This window comes from Phalacrocorax carbo, chromosome 6 (assembly GCF_963921805.1).
Source record: "Phalacrocorax carbo chromosome 6, bPhaCar2.1, whole genome shotgun sequence".
Classification (NCBI taxonomy): domain Eukaryota; kingdom Metazoa; phylum Chordata; class Aves; order Suliformes; family Phalacrocoracidae; genus Phalacrocorax; species Phalacrocorax carbo.
Window position 1 is genome coordinate 32,651,603 of NC_087518.1, and position 23,666 is coordinate 32,675,268.

The following is a 23,666-nucleotide window of genomic DNA, read 5'->3' on the forward strand; positions in this document are numbered from 1 at the left end:
CAACACCAAACGGGGTTTGTCCGGTGCTGCCTGGAAGCTGCACTGGCGCAAGGACTTTTCTTCCTCACCCTTCCTGCTCCTAGTTTCCCTCCTCTTGTGTCCTTCTTCCTCCCTGCCTCTGGCCTAGATACACGCATCCCAAAACCATAGTTTTACAGTTTAGCTCTTTATTGTGACACAGAATTTTTCAGTGTGTTTTGGAAATTACCCTTATATTAGAACAACCTGCAGGGCAGGCCAGAGAGCTGGCTGCTGTCAGCTGTGCCCTGCTGCGGGCTGGCCTCTGCGCCCTGCCGCCTCCTACTAGAGCTCTTCAGAGATGACGACAGCACGAACAGGCTTTCCCAACTCACTTCTCAGTAGCTTTCTAGGAACTGATGGCTTATCTTGTGTAAAATCCTCTTGGTGGAGAGGGAACAGTGATGACTAAGTCCTAGGAATCCTTCCTCACTGAGCAGGCTGGTCTACAGGGACTGGCTCCACAGCCAAGCCAAATGGGGTGGCTTCAAGTGGTAAAGTCTGGCTCAAGGGGGCTCTTGCCCCTGAACTTGGAAGGGAAGTATGGCTGGCAGCAGTCAGGGTGACTTGAGCCGACAGGACCGGCAGCAAGCCTTCCTGTAGTACCAGTGAGAGCACAGCTTCACCTTCAGCACCAGCACGCAGTTGGCTGCCGCTTTGTCTTCACAGTCTTCTTCTGGGGAGCAGAAGCATCCACAGAAGGGGTTAAAAAGGAGATAGATGTGCTTCCTCAGCAGAGAGCTGGACAGAGGAAAGGGCTCCCAAGGGCTCCTCTCCCTCTTTGCCCTGCCAGATTTACCTGGTGCCTCTGTGGGGCACAGCTGGAGTTGGCATGTCTGCCTGGCTTCTGGTTTGGACATGGGGTCACAGCCCTGAGCCAGCACTTCGCCCTGGTAACACTTCACCTCTCGCAGTCGCACACCAGCACCACATGTCTTGCTGCACTGTCAGGATCAAGAGAGAGGAAAGGGGTCGTGAGAGGCATTTTTTAATTTTTCTATAGTTCCCAAGTTCGTTCCTCCAGAGAGGCCTCCCGGTCCCTGCTTTGGAGACTATTCTTGAGGCGGTTTGGGTAAAATCCCATACTTATCTCAAACTTATGCTCCCCTTTTGTTGCTGGAGGAGAGCCTCCCTGAGCCAGGGTTGGGGCAGAGCAAAGGAGGAGTTTGCTTTCGTCGCTTTAATGCGATTCAGAATTGTTTTTGCTTTGAGTGTTGATGCTGTGATAGAAGCTGGAGGAAATGGCTGCTGCGAGCCAGGCCCAGCTTCCCCTGTCCTCCCATTCCCTAAATGCTTACCACTTAAAATCAAGGGAAAGCAGGGAAAGACAGAATGTTGCCTCCTGGCAGAGGAGGAGACACAGCTGTATTGCCTGCAGTGTGGCACGTGCTCTTGCTTGAGGCAATAATCCACAAGCTCCAGGGTTTTCCCCAGCTCCTGTGTGCCAGTCCTTCCACCTGCTGCCTGGTCTGTGGAAGAGCAGAGCTCATGGTCCCATCCAGACCTAACGGAGCCCTTAGCAGAACAGGCTGCTAGAAGTCCTCAGTGCAGGTCATCCTCCACCAACCAGGGTTATGAGGTCTCCTCTCCCTCTTCCCCACCACCCCGAGCCCTACCTGAGACCAGGAGGTGGTGAACCACGTTGAGCATGGCCTCTTGAAACAGGCAGCTTGCTCCTCAGGTTTCTGAGAGGCCTCACAGCGCTTCTCAGGGTACTCCCTGTACACACCGTTCTCCAGGCCCGCACACAAGACAACACGGGTCTTTATCCCTCGCCCACAGCTGGCATCACACTGGGAAAGAGAACATAAAAGCCAGGAAACAAACGATGCTCATCACCTCCAGAGCATCAAGATGGCATCTGCTCACAAGCAAGGTCTTTAATGCGTGTGCTAACACCAGTCTAACAGAGGCAGTGCTGCCCAGGTCACAGGCGCAATGGGTGTCTGCAAAGATGAATTTCTTAGGGAGCGAGGAGAGGAGCTGGTAATCGGTGGTTAGTCAGCACAGGGGATGCTTAATTCACCTTGGCTGGCCTTGACAGCAGCTACCACAAGGGACCTGGAGCAGCCAAGGTAAGACTACTGGAGGCTGTTTCTGTCTTATTTTATGTGTATCTAACCATGTAGCGTATTTGTGTAGCAACCTACAGCTTGGAGTACTGACAAGCTTTGCGTGGGCCCAAACTGGTGCACTGCAGGTGCTTTGCATGGACAAGTACTGCTGAGCCCAAAGCTTAGCTGGGAGCTCTCACTCTCTCAGGACACCACCAAGAGAAACAGCAGGAGGCAGGGTCTGATTCTAGCTCAGCTCTGCTCCCTGATGCCCATGGAGGCAGTTGCCAGTTTGAGATTTCACTGCTTTGTGCCCTTCTTCACCACAGCAGAGCCAGCACAGCTGGCTTGCATCTGCCCTTAGCCACCCTGTGAACTCAGAGCTGATCAGCCAACAGAACATAGCAAAGGCAAAGAAGCTGGCACAGGCAAAGGTGGGAAGCTTAGCTGGTCTCTCTGAGTTCAGGTGAGTTTAATAACCTGGACACAGCTGAAAAACTGCACTGCAGAATTGTTTGTGACCTACACCATATGCCAGAGCAGGACAGGGTTATGGGACTGCCATAGGTTCCTAGGTTTAACCAGTTCATGCTCATTACCAGTGCTGGAGGGAGACTTGGCTGAATGTAGTCAACAGCTATAAACGATAGTAAAATGAGAACAGACGTTTAGCTACGGTTGGCGGGGAGAGGCCTTGGCTGCTTCTCTGGTTTCCTAGAAATCTTCTTCCTTTGTGCTTTTTTAATGAATCACTGTTTTGTTGAAGATGAAGACAAAGCCCAAACCCCACAGCTGATTCAATGTGTTCCTTCCCGGTGCTCTGAGATTTGGACCACCTTGTAACAGGAAGCCCAGAGTCCCTAGGCCTTGAGTAACAGAGGGGTGTAAGTAGACTGGGAGAGACTGATTGCTTGGTAGAACAGGGCACCTGGACCACGTTCACTGGACTGTAAGTCCTGAAACAAGTACAGTCATGGCCTGGATGTGACTTCCAGAGCAGGGATTGGGTTCAGGTTTACTTCTGGCTATTACTTGTCAGAGCTGGTTTTTGGGGGGCTTCCTCTTTAGTGGTGGGACCAAAATCTTGAGGGGCTGAGTGCAGATTCTGGACAAAGAGCTCTGCTGAGGTGTCTGCAACTGCCGGCTGGAAGCCAGAGGTGGAAAAGGGCAGTTTCATTAGGACATTGCTGCCCTCCAAAGGAGGTCCCTGGGAAGGCAGCAAATGCCACAAACTTTGGGATGGTCTTTAAGGTACGGTAGGGGACAAGCCGGGGTATTTATTGCCCTTCCCTCTCTCTGGAAGCAGCAAGCGTGAGGGTACAGCTCTTCGGTGGGAGGTTGCACCACACAACCTTGCTCCACCAAGGGAGCCAGGTTCCCACCATCTCCTGTGCAATATGGGGTGGGAAGGAGGGCTGAGGACACAGGGCTGGGCTTGGCTTTACCTGGTCCCACTCCTGCTCCACCCAGTGTGCGGGGCAGTTCTTGTCACCACATGGATGGACAGCTAGGGGCTTGGTGGTTGGGTCACACTGCGAGTCAGAGATCACTTTGCCCTCCAGGTTGCGACATGTGATGAAGCGGCTCATGCGTCCCTCACCACACGAACCTGAGCACTTGGAGGAATAAAGAGCATTTAGACACATTAGAAAGCAGAAAGGTGGAGGAGTCAGGTCAGGGTTGGTGGTGCCAGGAGACCTGAGCCTAGACATGCGACTGAGACTGTGGCACTGGATCCCAAGGGTCTTTAGAGGTACATCTGGTCAGAGGCTGTGAGCTTGCCAGATTATTGAACAGAGCTCACATCACAGCTGGTGAAAATTTACAGCATGCAGAGGCAACAATAGAGATTATTCTAGTTTCTTTAGTTTAACCTCTGCCAGAAGAAAGCCAAAAGAGAGCAGGAGCATGACTGCCCACCTGCTCCCTCCCACCAACCCTGCACCCCCAGCATTGGGTTCAAGGAGAAACAGACCCTCTGGACTCACCGGGCCCCAATCCGAAGCAGTCCAGTGGCGGTCGCAGGGTGGGCCTGTGCACACTTTCTCACTGCTGGGCTTCCGGGACTCATCGCAGAGGGCTGCTTCCACTGAGCAGCGCACCTCCCGTTTCATCATCCCCTGCATGCCACACTGGGCCAAGCACTGCAATAGCCATACAGAGTCAGCCCCAGGGCTCAGAAGCAGAGAACAAGGGGGCAAGCAGAGGTGAGGGAGGCAGCTATGCCTTCTCCCATTTTCCTCCTGCTGCACTAGGGGAGAGGGTAAGGGCCCCAGCAGGGACAGAAAAAGGTGGGTCTATCTCTGTCTCTGCTGCTTGATTACTTTGGGTCCTAGAGCTCCAATGCTCCAGGATGCTGAGGCCTGGACTGCTATGCAAAGTCACTGGGCAGCTCCACTGTCCCAGTCCCAAGCAGACTGTGGGAAATCAGTCAAAGGGTTTTAGCTCCTCTATGTCTCCATGCTGTTTGCCATCTGCCCTTAGTTAAATCCCTGGAAAGAAGGAGGCAAAGCCTCTTGCTGACAGGTGCTTGCCTTCATTTGTTCAATGTCCCCCTTGAGAAGTGACCTTAGAAAAAATCTTTTGCAATGGTCTTTGTTCACTGGGCAGCGCCAGAACAGCAGAGCAGTGGGTAAAGGCAGTCCTTGGCTCCCCAGGATGCAGCTGGTGAGGGGCTTCCTCAGCACCCAACATCTGCCAGCCACCTTCCTCCAGGCCCCAGCCCAGCCCCGCCTGCTTACCTCTGGGAGCAAAGCTCCCCTGCTGCCTACCTCGGACCACTCGGAGAGCTCCCACTGGGGCCCACAGGCTTTGTTCTTGCAGGCTTTCCTCTCCATGGGCCTGGCCAGCCCAGCTGACTCACAGAGGTCATCATAAACGGAGCTGTCAAAGCCTGGAGCCAGCATCTTCCAGCAGCGCACAGTGCGGTACTGATAGCCCTCACCACAGGTTCTGGAGCATTCGCTCCACCGGCTGGTCTCCCACCTCCATGGGCAGTCCCCAGGAGAAAGCACAAAGGAAAACCCAGGTAAGGGGGACAAGCGACAAGGGGTGGCTGGCAAGTGCCTGCGTGCCTGGGATTCCCTCACCCAGTAGCTGCCACTATGAATCTGCTCGTCATGTATATGTCTGTGTTAAAGCGATGCTGGCCTTGAAAGCCAACTTTGCCCTTAGCAGGCAATTTTGGCAGCAAATTCCTTCCCTCTTTTTGCTTACAAGGGGATACAAGGGCTTAGCTGTTGAAGTGTATCCTCCAGCCCAGAAATGGCTGTATACTTTCAGCAGAAAATGATCCTTACAAAGATATGTTGTCCTCATGGACAGGTGATGTAATTTCCACTCACCTAGGCTGGCAATCTCTCCCTGTGCAAAATTCATGAGTAGGTTCTGGTCGGGTTAGGGCATCACAGTATGCTTCATCCACTTCCACTCCGTCGTACCGGACACACATCGCATAGGAGGTGCTGATACCTGCTGGGCAATCAAGACCCTCTCTTGGTCAGGCTCGATCAGATCTAAAAGCCTACTCCCACCATGATTATATTACTGGACTGCTCACTGCATCTGAAACTCTACCTGCCATTTTAAAAAATATCAGTATTCTCTCCATCAACAGCTAAAAAGGACCTCAGATGAAAAGTCACCTGATGCCAAACCTACCTGAAGTGCACGTGGAGCTGCAGGGGGCATAAGCCGAGACTTTCCACCGATACATGTCAGCCAAGCTAATGTCGTCATGGCCCACGGGGCTCACAACAAACTCATTGCTGTGGAAAAAGGAGGTGGTGTGAGCTAAAAATGAAAAATTGCTGCAAACATAAAATATAGTGAATTTCCTCCTCACTGTCTCTGAAGATGGGAAGAAACCCCATGTTTCCATTCTCAGTCTCCCCCACCTTGGGCAAGACGGACCACTGATGAACAGAGCATGTAAAGCCTTGATGCACCTCCTGAATTCAACTAGCAAGGCTGTGAAAAGCCATGGATCAACATCGTCTGAGCGGAGGCATCGTTCATTGTGAGACTTGTCTATTTCGTGTTCTTTCAAACATGCAGGTGCCCTCAGCCTCAGTTCATGCTATCACCTTGAGGGGTATGACATTAGGTTGAAAAGGGGAGCTCAGGCAAGGTCCCCCTTACCATATAATGTGGTGGGATAGTTCACATGTGGCCTGCCAGAAACGTTTAAAAGTTGGCCCTCGTTTTCCTGCCAAATGGTTACTGAAGTTACAGAGGCATGTGTGCCCAGAATGGGACAGAAGGGGTATGATGTGCTGGTAAATGTGAGGTATGTGACATGCTATAGACTCCCGGCCTTCTTTACAATCACATTAGTGTTGGCACCCCAGGTTCTTCAGAACCCATTTAAATGGATCCCTTTGAGGCAGGGGTGGGGAGGCAATACATTCTGGGAGCTCTGGTCAGGCCAGTTGTGCAATCAGTCTTTGGAGAACACACCATTGGTCAAGCATCTACAGCAGCTGCATGGACGGACATTCGAGAATGTGGAGATCAAGGACGGCAGTGAGACTACCAGAGGATTGGCTTGACCCTCCCTCCCCAGCTAATCACGCTCCTGTTTTGCCCAGGAAATTAAGTGCCACCTTTCAGTGCCAGGGGCTTGCAGAGGCTCTGCCTGGCTGATGTCCACGGTTGGGCTGGCACCTAGCAGGGGGCTCTCCAGAGATGCCGTCATGCTGTAGTTGGCTGCTTCCCCCTGACTCCCAGCAAATGCTTCCACCTTCAAGTCCTCCAGTGAGTTCTTATGGGCCAGTGCTTTGTGGAGGCCCTGTGGCCACCGGGCAACTGTCTTGGTCCACAGTCCTGCTGTAGAGTTCCTCAGGGCCAGCCTGGCTGCCAGGTGCTGCAGCTCCCTACAGAAGGCAGTGTTGTGTGGGTCTCGGTGACACAGACGCCTGAAGAGATGAAGCCTGGAGGATGCTATGTGGCTGTTCTCTGAGAGCTCGGATTTCCTCATGCTGTAGGGTACAGCTGTGCTGATGGAAATCTGATTGAACCTGAGAGCTGGAAGGAAAAAACAAGGATGCTTTAATTATCTTGGATGGCTTCTACTTCAGCAGGTGGTATCTAACAAGGCAAAAACCGTTGCATATTTGGCCTCAAAATCATAAATTGCCACCAGGGTGCACCAACAGGTCTTAATAGTCCTGACCAACCTCTCACACACACTCTCTGCCCATTGCTCAGGAACTCCATTTAAGCTCAGGCCTGGGCCTTCAGACCTGCCCTGAGCAATGCTGCAGGTGTACTTTGTCCTGGAACTATTGTCTGGCTTTCCCATATTGACCTCAGATTTGACTTGTCACCTTGCTTTCACCTGATGATCACTGGACGGTTGCTAGGACCTATTGCTGTCACTGGCCTGCCTGCCAAGCTCAGATGCCATGGGAATGCCCTGCCTGACAGGGCACTGCTTGATCTGTATTGTGGCCACCCTTTCCCAGCAACCCTTCCCTTATGGAGCTACTGGCCCTCGCTGCTCCCTGACAGTCTCCACCCTGCTATTAATCATCTTTCCCTCCTGTCTGCTCTGACGGTAAAGCCACCTTAGATTTAAAGACAATGAATGTAGGATGTCTGCTTTCAATGAATAAAATGGGAGAGAAGGAAAAATAAAGCAACCAACCCAACTCTGTTTCTTCACCAATTGCTGCTGCTTCCTCCTCCTCTGCCTCTCCTGCTGTGTTTGCATGGTAGACCTGTCTTAGCTGGAAGCCATACTTCTCTTTCTCTTCACCTTGTTCCCAGCCCCAGTCCTGAGTCTGACTGGTGGAGTTGGTCTGGAAGAAGTGCGGGTGACCAAAGCCTAAATCTTCATGCCCTTCTCTTAGAGGAAGCTGTTCACTGGTGTCATCTGGCATCAGGGAGAGCCATGTGGCATTGAAGTCCTGGGGAGCTCTTGAGTTGGCTGGAATGGGATGGCTCTGGATGGTCTCTGATAGGTGATGATAGACAGGCCTGTCTACTGCAGGGGCTGCAGTTCGGAGAGGTGGTGTCCGTGGTACAGTGTAGTCATAAGTTATGTGTGGCATTTTCCCATTAAAGTTATAGTACTGGAGGAAACAGGGCAAGAAAACAAAACCATTTTTTTTTTAAGGATATGTATTTCCCAGAGACCTCTTCTATCCACATCCATTTTGTCATGGATGTTAAGAAAAGATAGAATCCAGATAAATGCAAGAGGAACAGCCCCCCCGCCCCCAAGACAATATCTGGCTCCCTCAGGCACCTACACACTCAGGTATGGCTTGGGAACCAGATTAATATTCCCTTTGTTGGAGGAAGGCTCACAATTTTGGGACAGGCAAGACAGGAAAGCCTAAAGCTAGCTCCTCACATACCATGGCATTCAGAGACTGGTTAGTGGGCCCGTGAGCTATGATATACTCCAGCCCATCTGAGTTGAGGCTTGAGGGCCGCCGGTACTTGAAGATCGTGCCAGCTACCCTGAAGTTCTGGGGGTTGTCAATGGCGGAGTTGCCGTTGAAGAAGAAATGCCCAGATTCATCTGCGAGTGCTTCAGAGAGAGAAAAGCAATAAATGTGATACTCATGCTGAACACCAGGGCTGCACTGGCACTGAGGAGAGCAAACCGCTCATGACTGAGAAAAGCCCACTAGAAAAAAACCTGCAGGTGCTCCTGTGTTTATCTTCCACAACAGGTCAGATCAACAGTATTCAATGCCTGCTCCTTTCATTTCCCTCTCCAGCAAGAGCACAAATGTCTTCACAGCAGGGACTGACCCTAGTGAGCTTGGTTTCCAAATGTCCCTCCTGCCGCTGGCTGCTGGAGAAGTAGTAGCCTTGGTTTATGGAGAGATTAAGTGCCCCGTGCTACCCTGGAGGAAATGCTCACATATAGCTCTCTCACAGCACAGGCGGGAGTGCACAGAGCCCTCCTCCCACCTCACAGGCAGCTGAACTGGGACCTCTATACCCATCTGGTTCCTCTGCTTACCTAGGATGTTTTCCGTTTTCCTGCGCTCAATGATGAGGATGTCTGTGGCCCCAGCAGGGATGTTGGTGATGAACACGTAACCTGAGGAACAGAACAGAGGGTGAGGAAACCCTGAGGACAGAATAAAAAGGTCTAGTAGGAAAAGCAGCTCGTGGGATAAGTGTGTATGTAGGAGGGCAGCGCCGTCCTTCAGGGGCAGGGCGCTAAGGACATAAATGCATGTTGTGCCAGTCTGTGAGCTCTAATCCCAGGTCCCCTCTGACCCCTTCAGGTCTCTAAGGCTCAGTTTGATCACTGCTGGGTTTGGACTCAGGAAGGAACTGCACAAGTAAAACAGCCTGGCTTTAGGTGTGTGAACGAATGTGCTCTCACGCTCTTCCTGGCAAGAGCAAAGAAAAAGCTTACTAGCAATCAGGGCTGATGCTGAACAGAGGATGGAAAAGATCGTAGGTCTCCTCAGCTCCTGACTCAACAGAATTTGTCTGAGGAGTAGCATAAAAATTGACCTTTAAAGGGAGAGGAAATAAGGCTCCTAAATTACATGGTTTGGCAGCTTGTCCTTCCTGCTAGAAATGCAGGTCTTGTCTATTCTGTAAGATTTTATATGGACTGGAAGAGGAAGCCAAAACTGTATCTGTACTGCTAGAGGGGTTAGCACCATTGGGGTTAGCTCCAGAGCACCATTGCTCTGGAAAGGGACGAGTGCTTTTCTAATCTGGTGTCTGTAGAGAGTGAAGCAGACTAGTGAAACAACAATGTGAAATGATGTTCCAAAGCATCCTCAAACCACAGTTAGTTAATTACTAATAAGCATACCACAGTCTATTCGTCCTGTGGGTGGAGGAATGGGCCATGAGGTTGCAAGGAATGACTCTCAGCCCAGTTTCAGAGGGACTGTCCCTCAGCTGTGCCAGCCACAGCACTAGGGAAAGCAGGAGACTAAGTGCAGGCTGAAAAAAATGCTGTGACCCTCATCATAGGAGTTTAAGTTTCAAATGAACATGTAGCACAAATAAAAGATGGTTCATTGATCTCTTCACATTATCTGAGGTGGGCAAGATGCCAAAATCAATGGGAACAAATAGATCCCCAGCTGCTTCCTATTGTAAAGAGGTGAAGGGAAACCTTACCAGCCTAATATACAGCACATCAAGCCAATTTCCTCTGATGATTAAGTGAAAAGGGCAAAATACAGGCATTTAAGCAGGGGTGGTACTCTTCAGCTCTTTTTACCAAGCAGCTAGGAAACTCTACTCGCATTCAAGCCAGTCACCCTTCATGCCAGCTGGTTGTAAGAAGTAGCAGGTGAAGTCTCCGGACTGTGGTAGCAGGGAGTACCTATCTGTGAGATTGCCTTTCGGAAGCTGCCCGAGACACGGTGGCAAGTGCTGCCGTCCCCTCCACACACCCTGCATCTGTCCATCGTCCGGGGTGAGTACAGCCTCCCATCGCACCCAACTGGCTGCAAAGAATAAAAGAAAAGAGGGTTTCCTGGGGCCAGCTTTTCTACACAGGTCAGGGACTTTTCAAGGAAATGCTATCACGTTCTTTTGGTGAGGTTCTAGGTGGGGATATAGCTTAGCTAGGAGTGGAATAATGAATGAATACATCAACAGCACAAATTCATCTGTGAACTTGTAACCATCTACACTGTGCTCCTGAACCCAGGGCAGGGACTTGTGCGTGCAGGTGAATGGAGTAAGAATTGGGTAAGCTGTTTCAGTTCCTTCTATCTCTGTATTTAAGCCAATCCTTCTCCCTGAAGTAGTGATATACATCATCACCCTCCAGGAGATGCTGCATCAATGGGCAGGTCTTTCTGAGCTTGAAAGGCACTCCTGTTACACTATATAGAGCCACCCTTCATCCCTGCTGTATGAGGTGAAAAATCAAATCAAAGACTTTTTTTTTTTATGACTATGTAAACAAACCTGCAATTTGAGTCTTCTCTCAGCTGGGAAGAAAGTGCTGTCACTCCGTGGGAACATGTGGATGTATATAATTCCCTTTGTGTGAAATTCTCTGCTCTCCTCTAGCCAACAGGCACTCAAGAGTGAAGGTAATTACTGCACGCCAGGCCTCAGTTGCAATTCCTTGCTGGGACCCCTGGCCTTGTGATGACTAGGAGGTCCAGCCATGCACTTACACTCTCCGTTTCTGTACTACTTCCTCCTGGAGTCTCACCTCACACTTCCCATTGATGCAGACCCCTTGATAGGTCCTGTCCTTGCAGGAGGTACCATCCTGTGCTCGGGCCATCAGCTGCCTCTCTCCATTCCGGGTGGTGCATTGGAGGTCACATGGTTTGTTGGAGATAATGGTGTAGTCATCTGAAGGGACAGAGGCAGAGAGTCACCAGACAGATCAAGGAGCTTAGAGGTAGGCAGTGAGGAAGGGGACTTTCCCCTTATCCCAACTGATGGTTTGATATCACCTTGGATGTTCTTGCCGCCTGAGACGAGGCTCCAAGGCTACAGGTTTTGTAGTAGTAAAGGGGACATGGTATAAGGCTGCAGCTGGGAACCGTGCCTAGTAGAAATGCTTCTTGCTGGTAAACACTCCTCCTTGCCACACCCTCTCCCCTTTGCAGTGCCATTCCCTGTGCCAGACATGGGAATCTCTATCACCAGATCCCAGGCCACACATAAATACACAAGAGCAAGACCTGTAAGAGGAGTACCGACTGTGTGGGGCTGTTGGCCAGCTACACCCCATCCAGCTGAGCAACTGAAGCTAGAGATGCAGATGTTCTATGTCCCCTTGACAGCTAATGGAAAGAGAAAAACAAGTGGGTCCAGAAAGAGGGTAATATCTCAGGCAAGCTGAATCTGGGCCTCAAGGGCCACCTAGCAACCCATGTGAAGCAATTTGTCTCGCCTGTGGAGGAAACCGATGGGCATCCTGCTCAGAACAAACCATCACCAACCCAGTGGGAAGCACACTGAGTGACAGAGGCAGCCAAAAATGGTAGAAGGCACAAAGAGCGTGAACACCCACTCTGCCAAGATGACTGCTGGTTAGCCAAGACAACTCAGAAAAGCCTGTGTCCTGTCTGCCCACCAGTGCTTGCTGATGTAGGATCCAAAACAGGAGCAGTGTGGTGAGAGAGGAGGCCTGGCTGGGTGGAGTAGTTATGTGAAGAGACAGGGAATGATTTCTCCGAAGCAGGGAGCATAGGGAAGCACTTCCAGACCAGCCAGGAACATCCATCCCTTGTCCCCTGGGACCTTCCCCTTCTCCTGTGTCTGAGGAGAATCTGTGGGTGTTTTCCCACCCTGATCTTCTGTGTGAAGCTATGAAAACCCACCTGGATAGAGGGGCATCCAGTGGTAGTAGCGCTTCCCAAAGGCTTTGGCATTGAAGCTGGAGCATTGCTGCTGTTTGAAGCTTGCTGTGTTGGATGGGCAGGGCTATGGAGGGAATAAATGTGATCAAAAGCTCCCTACATCACAGCCGTGGTTGTGACACCTGCTTGTCCTTGATGCATCCTTGGAGGATGAAAATGCCCTGTCCACCCTGGAAGGAATCAGTGATGGACTTTGAGGTGCCATAATACAGGCAGAAAGGCCAGACCTCCATAGCCAAGGGCCCCTCAGACAGTTGTATTTAACAGTCCTGCAAAAATTACTTCCAGTGAAGGGAAAAGCATACCGGAAAAACTTTGTCCCTCCCTCCAACCCACAGCAAATATGTTTTTATATCCTCTTCCCCCACCTCTCAGTCCCAGAGAGTAGAGCCCATGTCCCACCTCTTCAAAGGCATACCATCAGCCACCCCAGGAGTGGATCATACCCCTTGTCTGCACTCCTCTGACAGACCAGTCACACCCTGAGTGCTGGTGCTCTTGCAGCTCCAGATGTGACCCCCTAAGGCCCACATCCCCCAGTAAGGACCAGTGGGTACTTGAAGTGGTTTTCACCTGCTGCTGGCACAGTTGGTAGTGCTTGGCTTCACCAAGACACACGGTGCTGTCTGTTCCCTGGGGCATCTGGAGCCTGTAAAGCAGAAAGAAAATGAGCTGGAGGTCTGTGAAGTACTAAGGTATTGAGGATGACAGAGAAGTCAGGCCTGACTTAATAGGAAGAAACAAGGCAGGCGTTTTATTGGACCAAAGCTTTCTGGATCTAGACTAGGCAACATCTCTGAAACACATTTTCAGTGCTTTTAGGCGGACTGTGATTTTAAACTACTCTTGTTTTGGGGCAGGTTGAGCAGATGGGGAGCAACCGCAGTATCACCACCACTATGTCCCTTCACCTCTGAGCTCCAAAAGGGTTGATGTGACAAAAGGACCATAGACCCTGATGAACCATCGCTCCCATGGAGGCTCCCAGGATTTGCTGTAACCAGGGGAGTCAATTTCAGGATTCACTGTGCAGCAGGCAGGGAGATGGCACCTCTCATGGGGACTGGCCACCTTAAAAGATTGCCAAGAAAGGCTTGGTGCAGGTGATGGACCAAAGCCATGGGAATTTTTCAACACAATGCTTTAGCTCTGGCCAGCAGGAGTTATCCAGGGGATACTGGAGTCCTTGACTCATCTTGAAAGCTGGGAAGACACAGGGAGAATGGCTGAGGCTGCAGATTAAGGCAATGTGGTCTGCGTAAAGAACAGCAGCAGACAATGCGTTAACAGCATTGGGAACATAAGATGCACTGTGTAACGAAGAGCCCTGTAGGCATATTCAGGCTGGACTGGCTAGAGGTACTGCAGAGCAATGCTTTTCATGAAGTAGGCAAAGCCTAAATTTGTACCAAAAGGCTTGAAAACTGCCATTCCTTCCAGCTGAAGCAGAGGCTGCCTGCAGACTCAGGCAGAAATTGTACTGTGGGCATACTTGGCTCACACTTAAGCTGTTCTCCTTAAAGCTGCAGAAACCTTTTGGCTGGGTTTTATGTTGGGCTTTTTTTTTTTTTAATTCAGACTTGAACCCTGGAGTAAAATGCCACAGCAAAGCCCTCCCTTCCCCAGCTGTGGAGTCAAACATGGAGCATATGCCAAATAGAGATAAAAATCTCTCTTCTGGCAGCAGGCAAAGGGCAAAAGGGCTCCTCTGGCTGAGCAGGAGTGTAGGGCAGCCCAGGCTCCCTCCTGTCCTGTTTCCCACTGCTCTCCCATGATAGCCACAGTGTGCTGGGGAGGAGGAGTAGCAGCAGAGGCATTGGCAAGCCAGGTTAGTGGGAAAGCCATGTCCAGATGGAAGGTACTGCAGCACTTCTGGACCCTCGTCGTGCTGCCAACCAGCCCACATAAAAGTTTTCTGCTGCAGGAGTGAGAGCAGGTGGGGGCCCTAGTCTGAACTTCCTCCACTCAGTAGTGCATTCACGCAGAAGGGAAAGGAGCCGAGTGTGGAGTGGGCAGCCCCTGTGGGCTTGCCGTGCTGCAGGATGCCAGCTCTCATTAACATCTCAGGAGCCTAGAGTAGCAGGCTAGTGAGGTGCCCGAGGAGGAGGAGGGCTTGGTGGCAAGGTGACCCGGAGGGGGCATCAGGAGTTCAGGCAGCTGCAGTTCCCCACCTCTCCCCACTCCCACAAACCCTGTCCAACCAATACCAGGACTGTAGCAGCTGTAGAGGACAAATGTGGCTGTAGGGGACAAATGGAGATGCTGTCAGGTGACAGCCAGATAAATGACAGAAGGGAAAAAGACTTGCAAGCTCTGCAGGGAATAAAGAGGGGAAATTGCTGAGACATGGCTGAGCTGGCTGCTGCCAGGAGTAAATCAAGTCCCCAGAAGGTGTCTGGGAATATGTACCCACAGCCTTAGCACAGGAACTGGCTACAAATCAGCGTTAGGTGTGTCAAAGCAGCCACAGTAAGCGAGGGTTTGTGAAAGAAAAGAGGAATAGAGCTAGTCTCCTCCAGCCCACAACCCTATCATCTTCAACTCTTTCACAGACCCCAAGAGAGGACCAAGCTCTTGCTCCCCATAGGATGAGCCAGGCTGAGTGAGTGGCATGTTTAGAGGACCTGTTGCCTGCCCAATGCAGCATGCTTCTCCCTTGTCAGCCCTCCCCACCACTGCCTGTTCACCACCTACCCCGCAGGCAACAGCCGCCTTCCTTTCCGAGAGGCTGCAGAAAAGAGAATGGACGACTGTGCAAACCCAGGAGGTTTGGCCCAAAAACGCAGGTCAGGGGCACCCCGTTTCCCCTCTGGTGCTTGAGGCCCAGCCAAGGGTGCAGGCTGGGACATGACTTACCTCTGTTGCAAGCAGTGCCTCTCGCGGGACATCACACCTCCCCCGCAGGACCGGGAGCAGGTGGACCAGGAGCTCCACTCTCCCCACCACTTGGTGACTTCTTCATCCCAGGGGCCAGCTCCATCTGCTGCCTCACTACTGTCCTGACAGAAACAGAGTACGGTTAGCTGGAGAACCTGGCTCCCCACCACCCTGTGCAGAAAAGGGCCTTCTAAAGGCAGCTCCCCCAGGGAGAACGTCACTTGGATGCTTTCTAAACGGGCAGCACTGGGACAACCGTGGCAGGATCAGGCCCCTGCAGGGTCACAGCAGGCTTACACATCTCAAAATTCAAATTTCCTTCCAAGACTGAGCTATGCATGGGAAGGAGGATGCCTCCAAGATCTCATGACATGATGTAGAGAATGCTGTTGGGCTGGACATGTGTGACATGAGCTTCTTTGGCCCCAGTGCGGTCAGTGCAGCAGGCTGCTGTTGGCTGTGCCCCCACAATTCCCAGCAGGCAAGGGATTCTGTGTTTTAGCTGCGTTTTTTTTTTTTTCTCTTGCAATATTTTCCTGTTTAGTGTCTCATGGCCTGAAAGCTCCCAGGGACTTTGGCAAACTAGCCCATGCAGGAATTAATTTGCTGTTTACTGAAATACAGCTGTGAGTAGTGTTAAATGCAGCAATGAGTTTAACACAAGACAGGGACTGGAAAGGATTTATCCAGCTGAAAATGCTGAGAGTGTTTCAGTATTAGTAGAAGAAAATTAATAATTTGTGTGTGTGTTAAGTCTGCTATGTTAAAGTAAGTGCTCAGGGAAGTTGTATCAGTGCTACTATTAGCAAAACATGCTGCTTTGAGGCAGTGGCCGATAGTCCTGTTGCAAAGAACCAACCTACAAAGCATAATTGATGGATGTGAAAGAAAAGTCAGCAGGGTTTGCTCATCACTAAACATGCTCTGTTCACTATTTTGGTTGACTGTCTCTTGGCTTTATGCTCTTTCATGGTGCAATAAAGCCAAAGCGTTATTCATCTTGTAGTGTAATTCCTGCCCGAGAACTTGTCATTTCTACAGCGTCTGCCAACAGAACATCCTCTGGGCAGAAGAGATGCAGCTGGTTTTATGCAAATGTTTTAAAGTTGTAACTTAGCATGGTCGAAATGTGCATAGTGCCTCTTCTTGGTGATAGCCAGAGCGTGTTGAAAGTAACCTACTCTGCTGCCAAAAAGCACCATTACCTGATGCTTTACTCTCTAGTGATTACAATAGTCAACTTCGAAAACAATACCACAAAACTCTTTGCTGTATGTAGATGTTCTATCTGGACTTGACTTGCCTGACAGGGACCAAATGCTGTGGCCAGCAGCTGAGTTGCTCAAGAGAAAAATGAAATTTAAAAGAAACAGACTTGTTTTCAAAAATACCTTCTCTTCTTCCAAATTATCATCTCAGCCTATTTCCTATGAGAACTTTGGTCTGACTGTATATTATCAGGCTGTAAATTGAAATGGTCACTGTAGCTTCCACATTTACAAAGGAAAGAAACCAAAAGTCTCTTACTGTAAGGTATTTTCAGCTAAAATCTTTCCCTGACCCCTTCTCTGCTTCTCTGTGATAAGCATCTCAAGGCCTGCGGAGGAAAAGTTCTTCTCAACTGTCGGGAAGGAGAATGCCAATGATTTACCTGGTGTCTGTGTGGAGAGCTCAGCACAATACAGATTCTCCCATAGCTGGGGTAATAATCAAAGTTGGTGTCTTACCACTTCACAGAGTAGTTACATGGGGTGCATGGACTGCCTGGAGGGAAGGTATGTGGACCAAAAGCTGCAATGTTTATATAGCTTTTCCCCTGGTGGCAATAAAATTCTGTGTTGCTGTAACCTGCAAGGTAGTCTTCCTCCAGAGATCTTACAATCCAAATAGGTGAGACGGGGCAGAACGGAAACAGGCGAAGAGAAGTGAAATAGCCTGTTCTACTGACCTATCCCTGGATATGAAACAGACTTTGTGGACTTGGAGTGGCAGAGAGCTGCAGGCTCCTTTTCAGGGTTACTGCTTTTGGGTGTTTTGCCTGGATGCAGGACTTGGCATGTGGCGGCAGAGTTGAGGTTTGGAGAAGATCAGCGTCTCTACCTTTGTGTGCCTTTCAGTTAGAATAGGATTCCTCTCTGCACTATGACTTTCAGGAATGACAGGAGCCCAAATGAAGATTTACTGAAGGATGCTAGTCAAAGAAACTATTTTTAATGAAATGTGTTCCCCTATATCCATAAGCCCTGTTTCTGCTTCCTCTCTGCACTGGAGGAATCAATCACTTTTTAAGTAGATTGATTTGGCTCTCAGGTTTTTCCATAACCAAGCTCCCTTGCCTATCCTTGCCAAGAAGCATTTCTTTCCTTGTGTAAGCAAGGACAATGCTGAGCTGTCCCCTTGGCCAGTGAGACTGCATGACTGCATCTGAGTCCTAGGCCTGGTGATGCGGAGGGGAAACCTCAGGTACTTAGAGCTGGGGCAGCTGGTTCCAATCTGTGCTGAATTTATTATATTGTCAGAAATAAATCTGCATTTATCATGACACACGAATGGTTCTTGTTTTTAATTAGAGATACTTGCCTTTTCCAAACTTCCAGATAATAAATTAAGGACTGTGGGACAGACCCCAGATTAGATTAGCTCCTAGCTTTAGTTTCCCAAGTCCCTCAGCAAATCCCAAGAGTTACTTTCCGGCTGAGTGAACCACCCGCCCCCCACCTCCTCCTTGCAGAAGGAGAAATCAAAGGGGCTTTACAACAACTCTGTTGCACTCTCCTAATTATGGGAGATGCTGTAGCTGCTCTAACTTGCACTCTGCTGCAGAACCACAGAAACACAGTAGGCTAGAAACACCGGACCAGGAGGTGCACGCAGGTCCAGTCTTTATAAGGCTGCCTCTGGCTGGGCTTCAGTGAGGGCTCTGCCTAAAGGAGGTAAGAGGGTCAGGTACGATTCCTTAGGTGATGGGGAATATAAGGCCGAAAATTTACATCCATAGAAAAGATAGACCATATTCCAGTTCAGTCAGGTGCTCTCCGCAAGAATTTTCCCTGAGGCATTTGTGGCTTGGCACCCGGTGATTATACAGCTGCAGTTCTTCCTCTCTGAGGCTAACCAAGTTATTTCTGTGTCTCTGCACTTATGCTGGAGGCTGTGCAACTGAGCAGGTGAGGGTTGCCCTCCCATCCCCTTGTTGAGGGGACCAGAGCTTTGAACCCCAACCTGCAAGGGATAAAATATCTGCCTCTAGAATTGCCAATATCAATGCCAGAAACATCAGTCTCTAAGCCAGCATCATTGAAAAGCTTTTTCTGTCTAACCAGAGACCCAGCAGCTGCTTCCCCTCTTCCTCCTGCCAAACAAAAGCTGCCATGAACAAAATGCTTCAGCCCTGAAAGACGTGTGGGCCTGGACTGACATCCTATCGGATTTCCAGGCGGTCTTTCTGAAGAGCTGAAAGGGATAAAATTCTCTGCTGACTCTCTGTCATGCTCTGGATCAGCTCTGAGCTATGCTGGGTTTCCCAGAAATCCGGGAATAACTGCAATTACTGTGTCAGTGGCCTATTCTCTTGTGTTGCTTATTGTTGTGCCTAATCTTGAGATTCATTAGAGCCTGGGGCCCTGTAAAAAAGCTGTCTGGGAAGACCACAAGCATGCCTGTTTAGTTCTCTTAATAGAGAAGCTTGGGTGGGGAAGGCTCTCCATTGCAGCCTGGCATGCCTCAAGGGCTGGCCCAGCACTGAAGGGCACAGTAGCTGTTGTAAACTGTTCCGCTCAACCCTGCCTGAGCTTATAAGATACTAGAAACAGCAGCTGAAAATGAAACAAATTCTTCACAGACCTTCTCTGAGGCCATTAACTGCATGTCCTCTATGAAAAACTTCCACGATCCCTTTACTTAAGGGCTTGTCTCTACAGCAAACCGCTCTACTTACTGAAATACTAAGTACCTTCAGATGTCTTAATGCTTGGAAAGGACATCAGATTATTATCTGGAAATGAATGACCATGCTTAGCTCCCCTGGTTTGGGCTCCCTGTGTCATTCTCTGACTCAAGCTGTGGTGACAGACTCTACCACAGCCGTGAAAAAAAAACAATAGCATTTGCAATTACGCCCCAATGTTTTACAAAAGAACTGGTGTTTGTGCAAAGCTATTTCTCATCCTGTCATTGTTTTATCTTATTTGGGTAGTTTGTATGAGAGATTCACTGTTGGAAGCAGATGCAAGACCCTGTCTTCCTTAGAAAAGTTGAAAAAAGATATTTGAGAAGCAGTTTTCGATGAGGGGAAGGAATCCTGAGGTAAAAGGAGCAATGTAGAACTGATTTTTAAGGGATCAGGAAGAACGCTAATCTGGGGAAAAATGGTACCTTGCTAAAGATGTGATATTGTGGCAGACAAGTAACAGAAATCTGGACATATAATGAGGAACAGATGAGAAGCAAATTAGAAAACCAGTGAACAGAAGCCAGCAGAGAACTACCAAGTACTATTCGTAATCCTGCCATGACAGAAAGTCCACAGGCAAGTGCCGTACATCGTTACTAAATACTCAATCCAGGTCAGTTAGGTCACTCCCTTCAAGTGGGATAATGCACTTATTCTGGGGCAAAACAGTAGAAAGGATGGAAATCCATGAAGGGGAAGAAGGGAGTAACAGGCAGTGTGTGTGAGAGGCATCTCTATTATCAGGCATTAAATGCAGCTAGCCCCAGGTAGAATTTGCTTACCATGTCTATGGATTGAGGCTTTCTATGACACTCTTTGTATAATCATGTTGTATATAGAAAACAGGATAGCAAGAGGAATGGCAGGTTAATCCCCTAATGACCATCCGTGTGCTGTCTTGCACCAGAGATACCAATCAATACTAGCCACCACGTCTGCCAGGCCATATCGCACCACGCACTCCTTCAGCAGAGTGCTCTGCAGGGATCTCCTGGAGTAAGCGAGTGCTCAGGGCAGAGATGGCAAGAGTACTGGTGCGCATTTGTCCTGGGAAGGGCTGAGCAGCTCTCTTCCCAGCCCCAGATGTCCTCGTCTTAGATGCTATACAAACTCAGCTGCTGGGGGCAGGGAGAACCATGAGCAACCAAGGCTTGTGTACATATGTTGATGGAGGAGTCCATCCAGGTCAGTCCTAAATGAAGGACTTCACATCTGTTTAACTTGACCTGGCTTGCTCTCCCTGAAACTTCTCTCTGATTTAGTCCTACAGTTAAGGGGTAAACAGAACAGGCTGCCTATTCCATACCCATCCGCTGCGGATGTGTATGAAGGTAAAAACAAAGTGGAAATGAGACATGTGAGCTTTAAAACTATGACAACCCCAGAACAGGAGACACTGCTGCTCCTCAAACCTGGGTTGTCCGCAAAGCTGCGGTGTCTCGTCTTCTCTGCATTTAATGCTCATGTGAGATTGCTTCACACCAGCCATGGAGTCTGGGGTGAGGGAGTGGGAAACACAACCCCAAACCCTCTTCCTTTAGCAGAACAGAATCCGTTTAGCAGCAACGAAATCTGGCTAGGTTCCCCTCAGGGAAACCGGAGTGCTGAGCCACAATGCATGCAGTGACCCGTGAAGGCAGGGGCACAGCAGGCGCCCTGCAAAGCTGGAATCTCTGCCTCTCCTGCACAATAACAGGGCAATTTTTCCAGGCTGGGCCTTGGGAAGGAGAAGGGGGACTGGCAGAGAGGTTTCGTCGCTGCTGTGAAACAAGTGCCATGAGGAAGGCCAGGCTGAGGAGGTTTTGTGGAGGAGAGCAGAGGTGAGGGGAGCGTGGGGCTCCAATGCCCAGACATGCACCCCACTGTTAGCAGAGAAAGCAGCCGCCTAAACCCATGCCTGGGGTGGTGGGAGGGAGAGGGAAGAGCAAAATCTGTTTTCAGCCCAAAACTGGAGCCAACCCTCTGCCAGGGATGAACGCGGGGGGCAGCCCCGGGCAAAGCCCCAGCCTGGGAAAGGCCCTGCTCCCACACGGTCCCTCTGGTGATGCTGGGAAGCCTCCTCAGGCGCCCTCGCCCCCCGCCGGCCTTTTGTTAGTGCCAGGCCGCCAGGGAGCGGGCAAAGCGTCGGCTCCTCGGGGTGAATCTGGGGGAAGGCGCGACAAACCCCCCTTCTCACGCACCTCCAGACTGAGGGAGGGCAGCGGGGGGGACCCCCCAATCCCCGGCTATCCCCTGCAGGAACTAGAAGCCCTCCCGCTCCCCCGCACGGGCCGGGCCGCCCTCTCCCTGCCCCAGGCCCGGGGCGACCAGGACCGCGACGGCGACCGCGGCCGGCCCCGGAGCGCCCCTCCTGGCCCCGGCCCCGCCGCTGCTCCCTGAGGGGAGGGAGGGAAGGAAGGAAGGAAGGAAGGAGGGAGTGAGGGGAGGCTCCGCCGCCGCGGGCCCACCCGCCGCCGCTTACCTTAGCGCCGAGGGGGGCGGCGGCGGCCGCGCTGAGGAGGAGGAGGAGGAGGAGGAGGAGGCGGAGGCGGGGAGCGGCGGCCATGCCGCGCTGCTGCTGCTGTTGCTCCTGCTGCCGCTCCTGCTGCCGCCGCTGCTGCAGCCGAGGCGGCGAGGCGGCCCACCAGCGGTGGTAGCGGGAGCAACCGCTGCCGGAGCGCGGGCCGGCATGGCTGAGGGAGTTAATGACTTTACAACCTGCCGGGTGGCGGGCGGCGACCCGCGGCGCGGCCGCTCGGCGGGGGATGGGGATGGGATGGGATGGGGTGGGGTGGGGTGGGGTGGGGTGGGATGGCGGGGGGGCCGGGCGCTCCTCAGGCCCCGCCGCCCCAGGGCTCGGCCCCGCGTCTCGCCTGCGAGCTGCAGCCCGAGCTCTGCCCCCTCGCACCGCCCTGCCTGCGGCCGGTCCCACCGCCCGGCCCTTCGTGGATTTCTCTTACCGCTTTTTGGAGCTGGTTCGGCGCCCCTCGCAGTGTCCCGGGGCAGCGACTGAGGCAGCAAGCAGTCCCTGCCGAGCCACCCGCGGCCTCGGACACCCGGGGACCCCCTGTCCCACGCAAACCCCTTGCTCCCAAGCCAAGCCCTCCCTTCATTTCCTCCTGCACAAAAACCATTCCCCACCCGACTCATCTTTCCTGCCCTTTCTGGGCAAGCTCTGGTTCTTGGAGCATCCCTTTGGCCCTGCTCGGGCTGGAGGGCAGTGTGTGTGCTCTGTGCTGGAACAGGTGGGAGGGAGACATCGCCCACGGAGAGCTGCTCTTGCTGGTGTGGTACCTGAAACGTGCCTGCATGGTGAGCAAGCCTGATGACCTGCTCCTTACTAAGAGGACACTGTTGCCCGGAGGCCCCGTTCTCCGCCACAGTCTGTTAAGTCACATTCCAAAGCCCAGCTTAAGTCTCATGTGAAAGCTGTTCTCCACCACCTTGGTTCTTGTGTCCCATCTTTATGCAGTAACTCCACAAAAGCGCACTGCAAAATCGCACTGCTTGAACCTACTCACAGCACTCTGCTCCCTGCTTGAGGCCTTCTCAGGAGATGCAATGGCACCTCAGAAGCCCCCACGAGTTCTCTGAGACCTTCCAGGCTAAAGAAATCTGTCCATCTTCATCTTCGGATCTGCTTTCAGGCTGACATCCTGAGGTAGTCAACTGCACAACCTAAGAGGAATGAATTTGCCTGCTGATACCTTCCCCCCTCCTTTCTGGATCCCCCCTTGCTGTGCTTGCGATCAGAAGGAAGCTTTTGGCAAGACGCTGTGTCTCTGTGCCAGCACACCTCGGCCCTCCTGGGAGCCGGCTGCTGTAAGCTGTGGACAGAGGCTGTGCAAAAATGGCATCAGGTGTCTCCCGCCTGGGGCGGGCGTCTGGGGATCAGTGGTTTCTGCCTGCCAGATGTGCTGTCATTAGTGTGGGAAGGGATCGGAGTCCTCTGCCTCTCCCCCACCAAGGGAGAGGAATGATGGAGGGGTGTCAGCAGGGGGAGCGACTGGGGACCCCTGATCAAAGCGGTTTGCTAGAAGACTGGGAGTGAGGGGAGGAGGGGGCGACCTGCTTCTGACCCATCCAGAGAAAATGAGCGTGAGGAGGAACGCTGACAGCATGGTTGTGCCATGAGCTGCCTTCTACAAAAGCAGGGGTGAAAAAAAGCTTCTTGGCTTTCCTGCCCCGCTGCAGCCCTGTGTAATGTTCCTCTGGAGCCAGCTCCTGCCCTGCAGATAAGCAAAGCTGCAGAGAGGCACAAAGGTGGGGGAGAGGCTGTGTGTATGAAAAAAAGGGGGCTGGCTCCATTTGAGTGAGGGAGTGGGTAGCAGTGTGGGTCTCACACCAGTTTCAGTGTGCCTGATCTTCTTCAGACCCCCTCAAAACCAGCATCTGAGCAGGAACGCTGGGAGGCAGAAGCAGGCTGTTGAGTGCCACTCAGTGCAGAGAGGAGCTACGGGA

At 51.5% G+C, this 23,666-nt stretch overlaps 1 protein-coding gene across 7 annotated transcripts; it reads right to left on the reverse strand.

Annotated features, from left to right (window-relative positions):
* Window positions 1-155: 155 nt before the first annotated feature.
* LOC104044106 (ADAMTS-like protein 2) lies at window positions 156-22,491 on the reverse strand. 7 transcript variants are annotated; one of them, XM_064454499.1, is made up of 18 exons: window positions 22,347-22,491; window positions 15,254-15,396; window positions 12,971-13,046; window positions 12,359-12,461; window positions 11,236-11,381; window positions 10,390-10,513; window positions 9,052-9,132; window positions 8,435-8,610; window positions 7,720-8,146; window positions 6,677-7,097; window positions 5,733-5,839; window positions 5,417-5,546; window positions 4,844-5,057; window positions 4,061-4,216; window positions 3,518-3,688; window positions 1,635-1,811; window positions 818-962; window positions 156-694 (listed from the first exon to the last, which is right to left on the reverse strand). In XM_064454499.1, the coding sequence occupies exons 1-18, from the start codon at window positions 22,353-22,355 to the stop codon at window positions 576-578; spliced, it is 2,925 nt and encodes a 974-aa protein (XP_064310569.1). In that variant the 5' UTR covers window positions 22,356-22,491; the 3' UTR covers window positions 156-575. The 7 variants fall into 7 exon arrangements, with proteins under 7 accessions (XP_064310569.1, XP_064310570.1, XP_064310567.1 ...); XM_064454500.1 differs by having other exon boundaries at window positions 15,254-15,391; window positions 22,347-22,490; XM_064454497.1 differs by lacking the exon at window positions 22,347-22,491 and adding an exon at window positions 21,688-22,014 and having other exon boundaries at window positions 7,831-8,146; window positions 15,254-15,391.
* Window positions 22,492-23,666: the final 1,175 nt, after the last annotated feature.

What these genes read in the sequence shown, in the direction of transcription:
- LOC104044106 (XM_064454495.1), bottom strand. Translation starts at nt 21,896, where the DNA reads ATGCCGGCCCGCGCTCCGGCAGCGGTTGCTCCCGCTACCACCGCTGGT. An exon ending in AGGCACTGCTTGCAACAGAG is followed by an intron (nt 13,047 to 15,253) that starts GTAAGTCATGTC and finishes TCTGCTTTACAG; the next exon opens with GCTCCAGATGCCCCAGGGAA. An exon ending in GCATCAATGGGAAGTGTGAG is followed by an intron (nt 10,514 to 11,235) that starts GTGAGACTCCAG and finishes TATTCTTTGCAG; the next exon opens with CCAGTTGGGTGCGATGGGAG.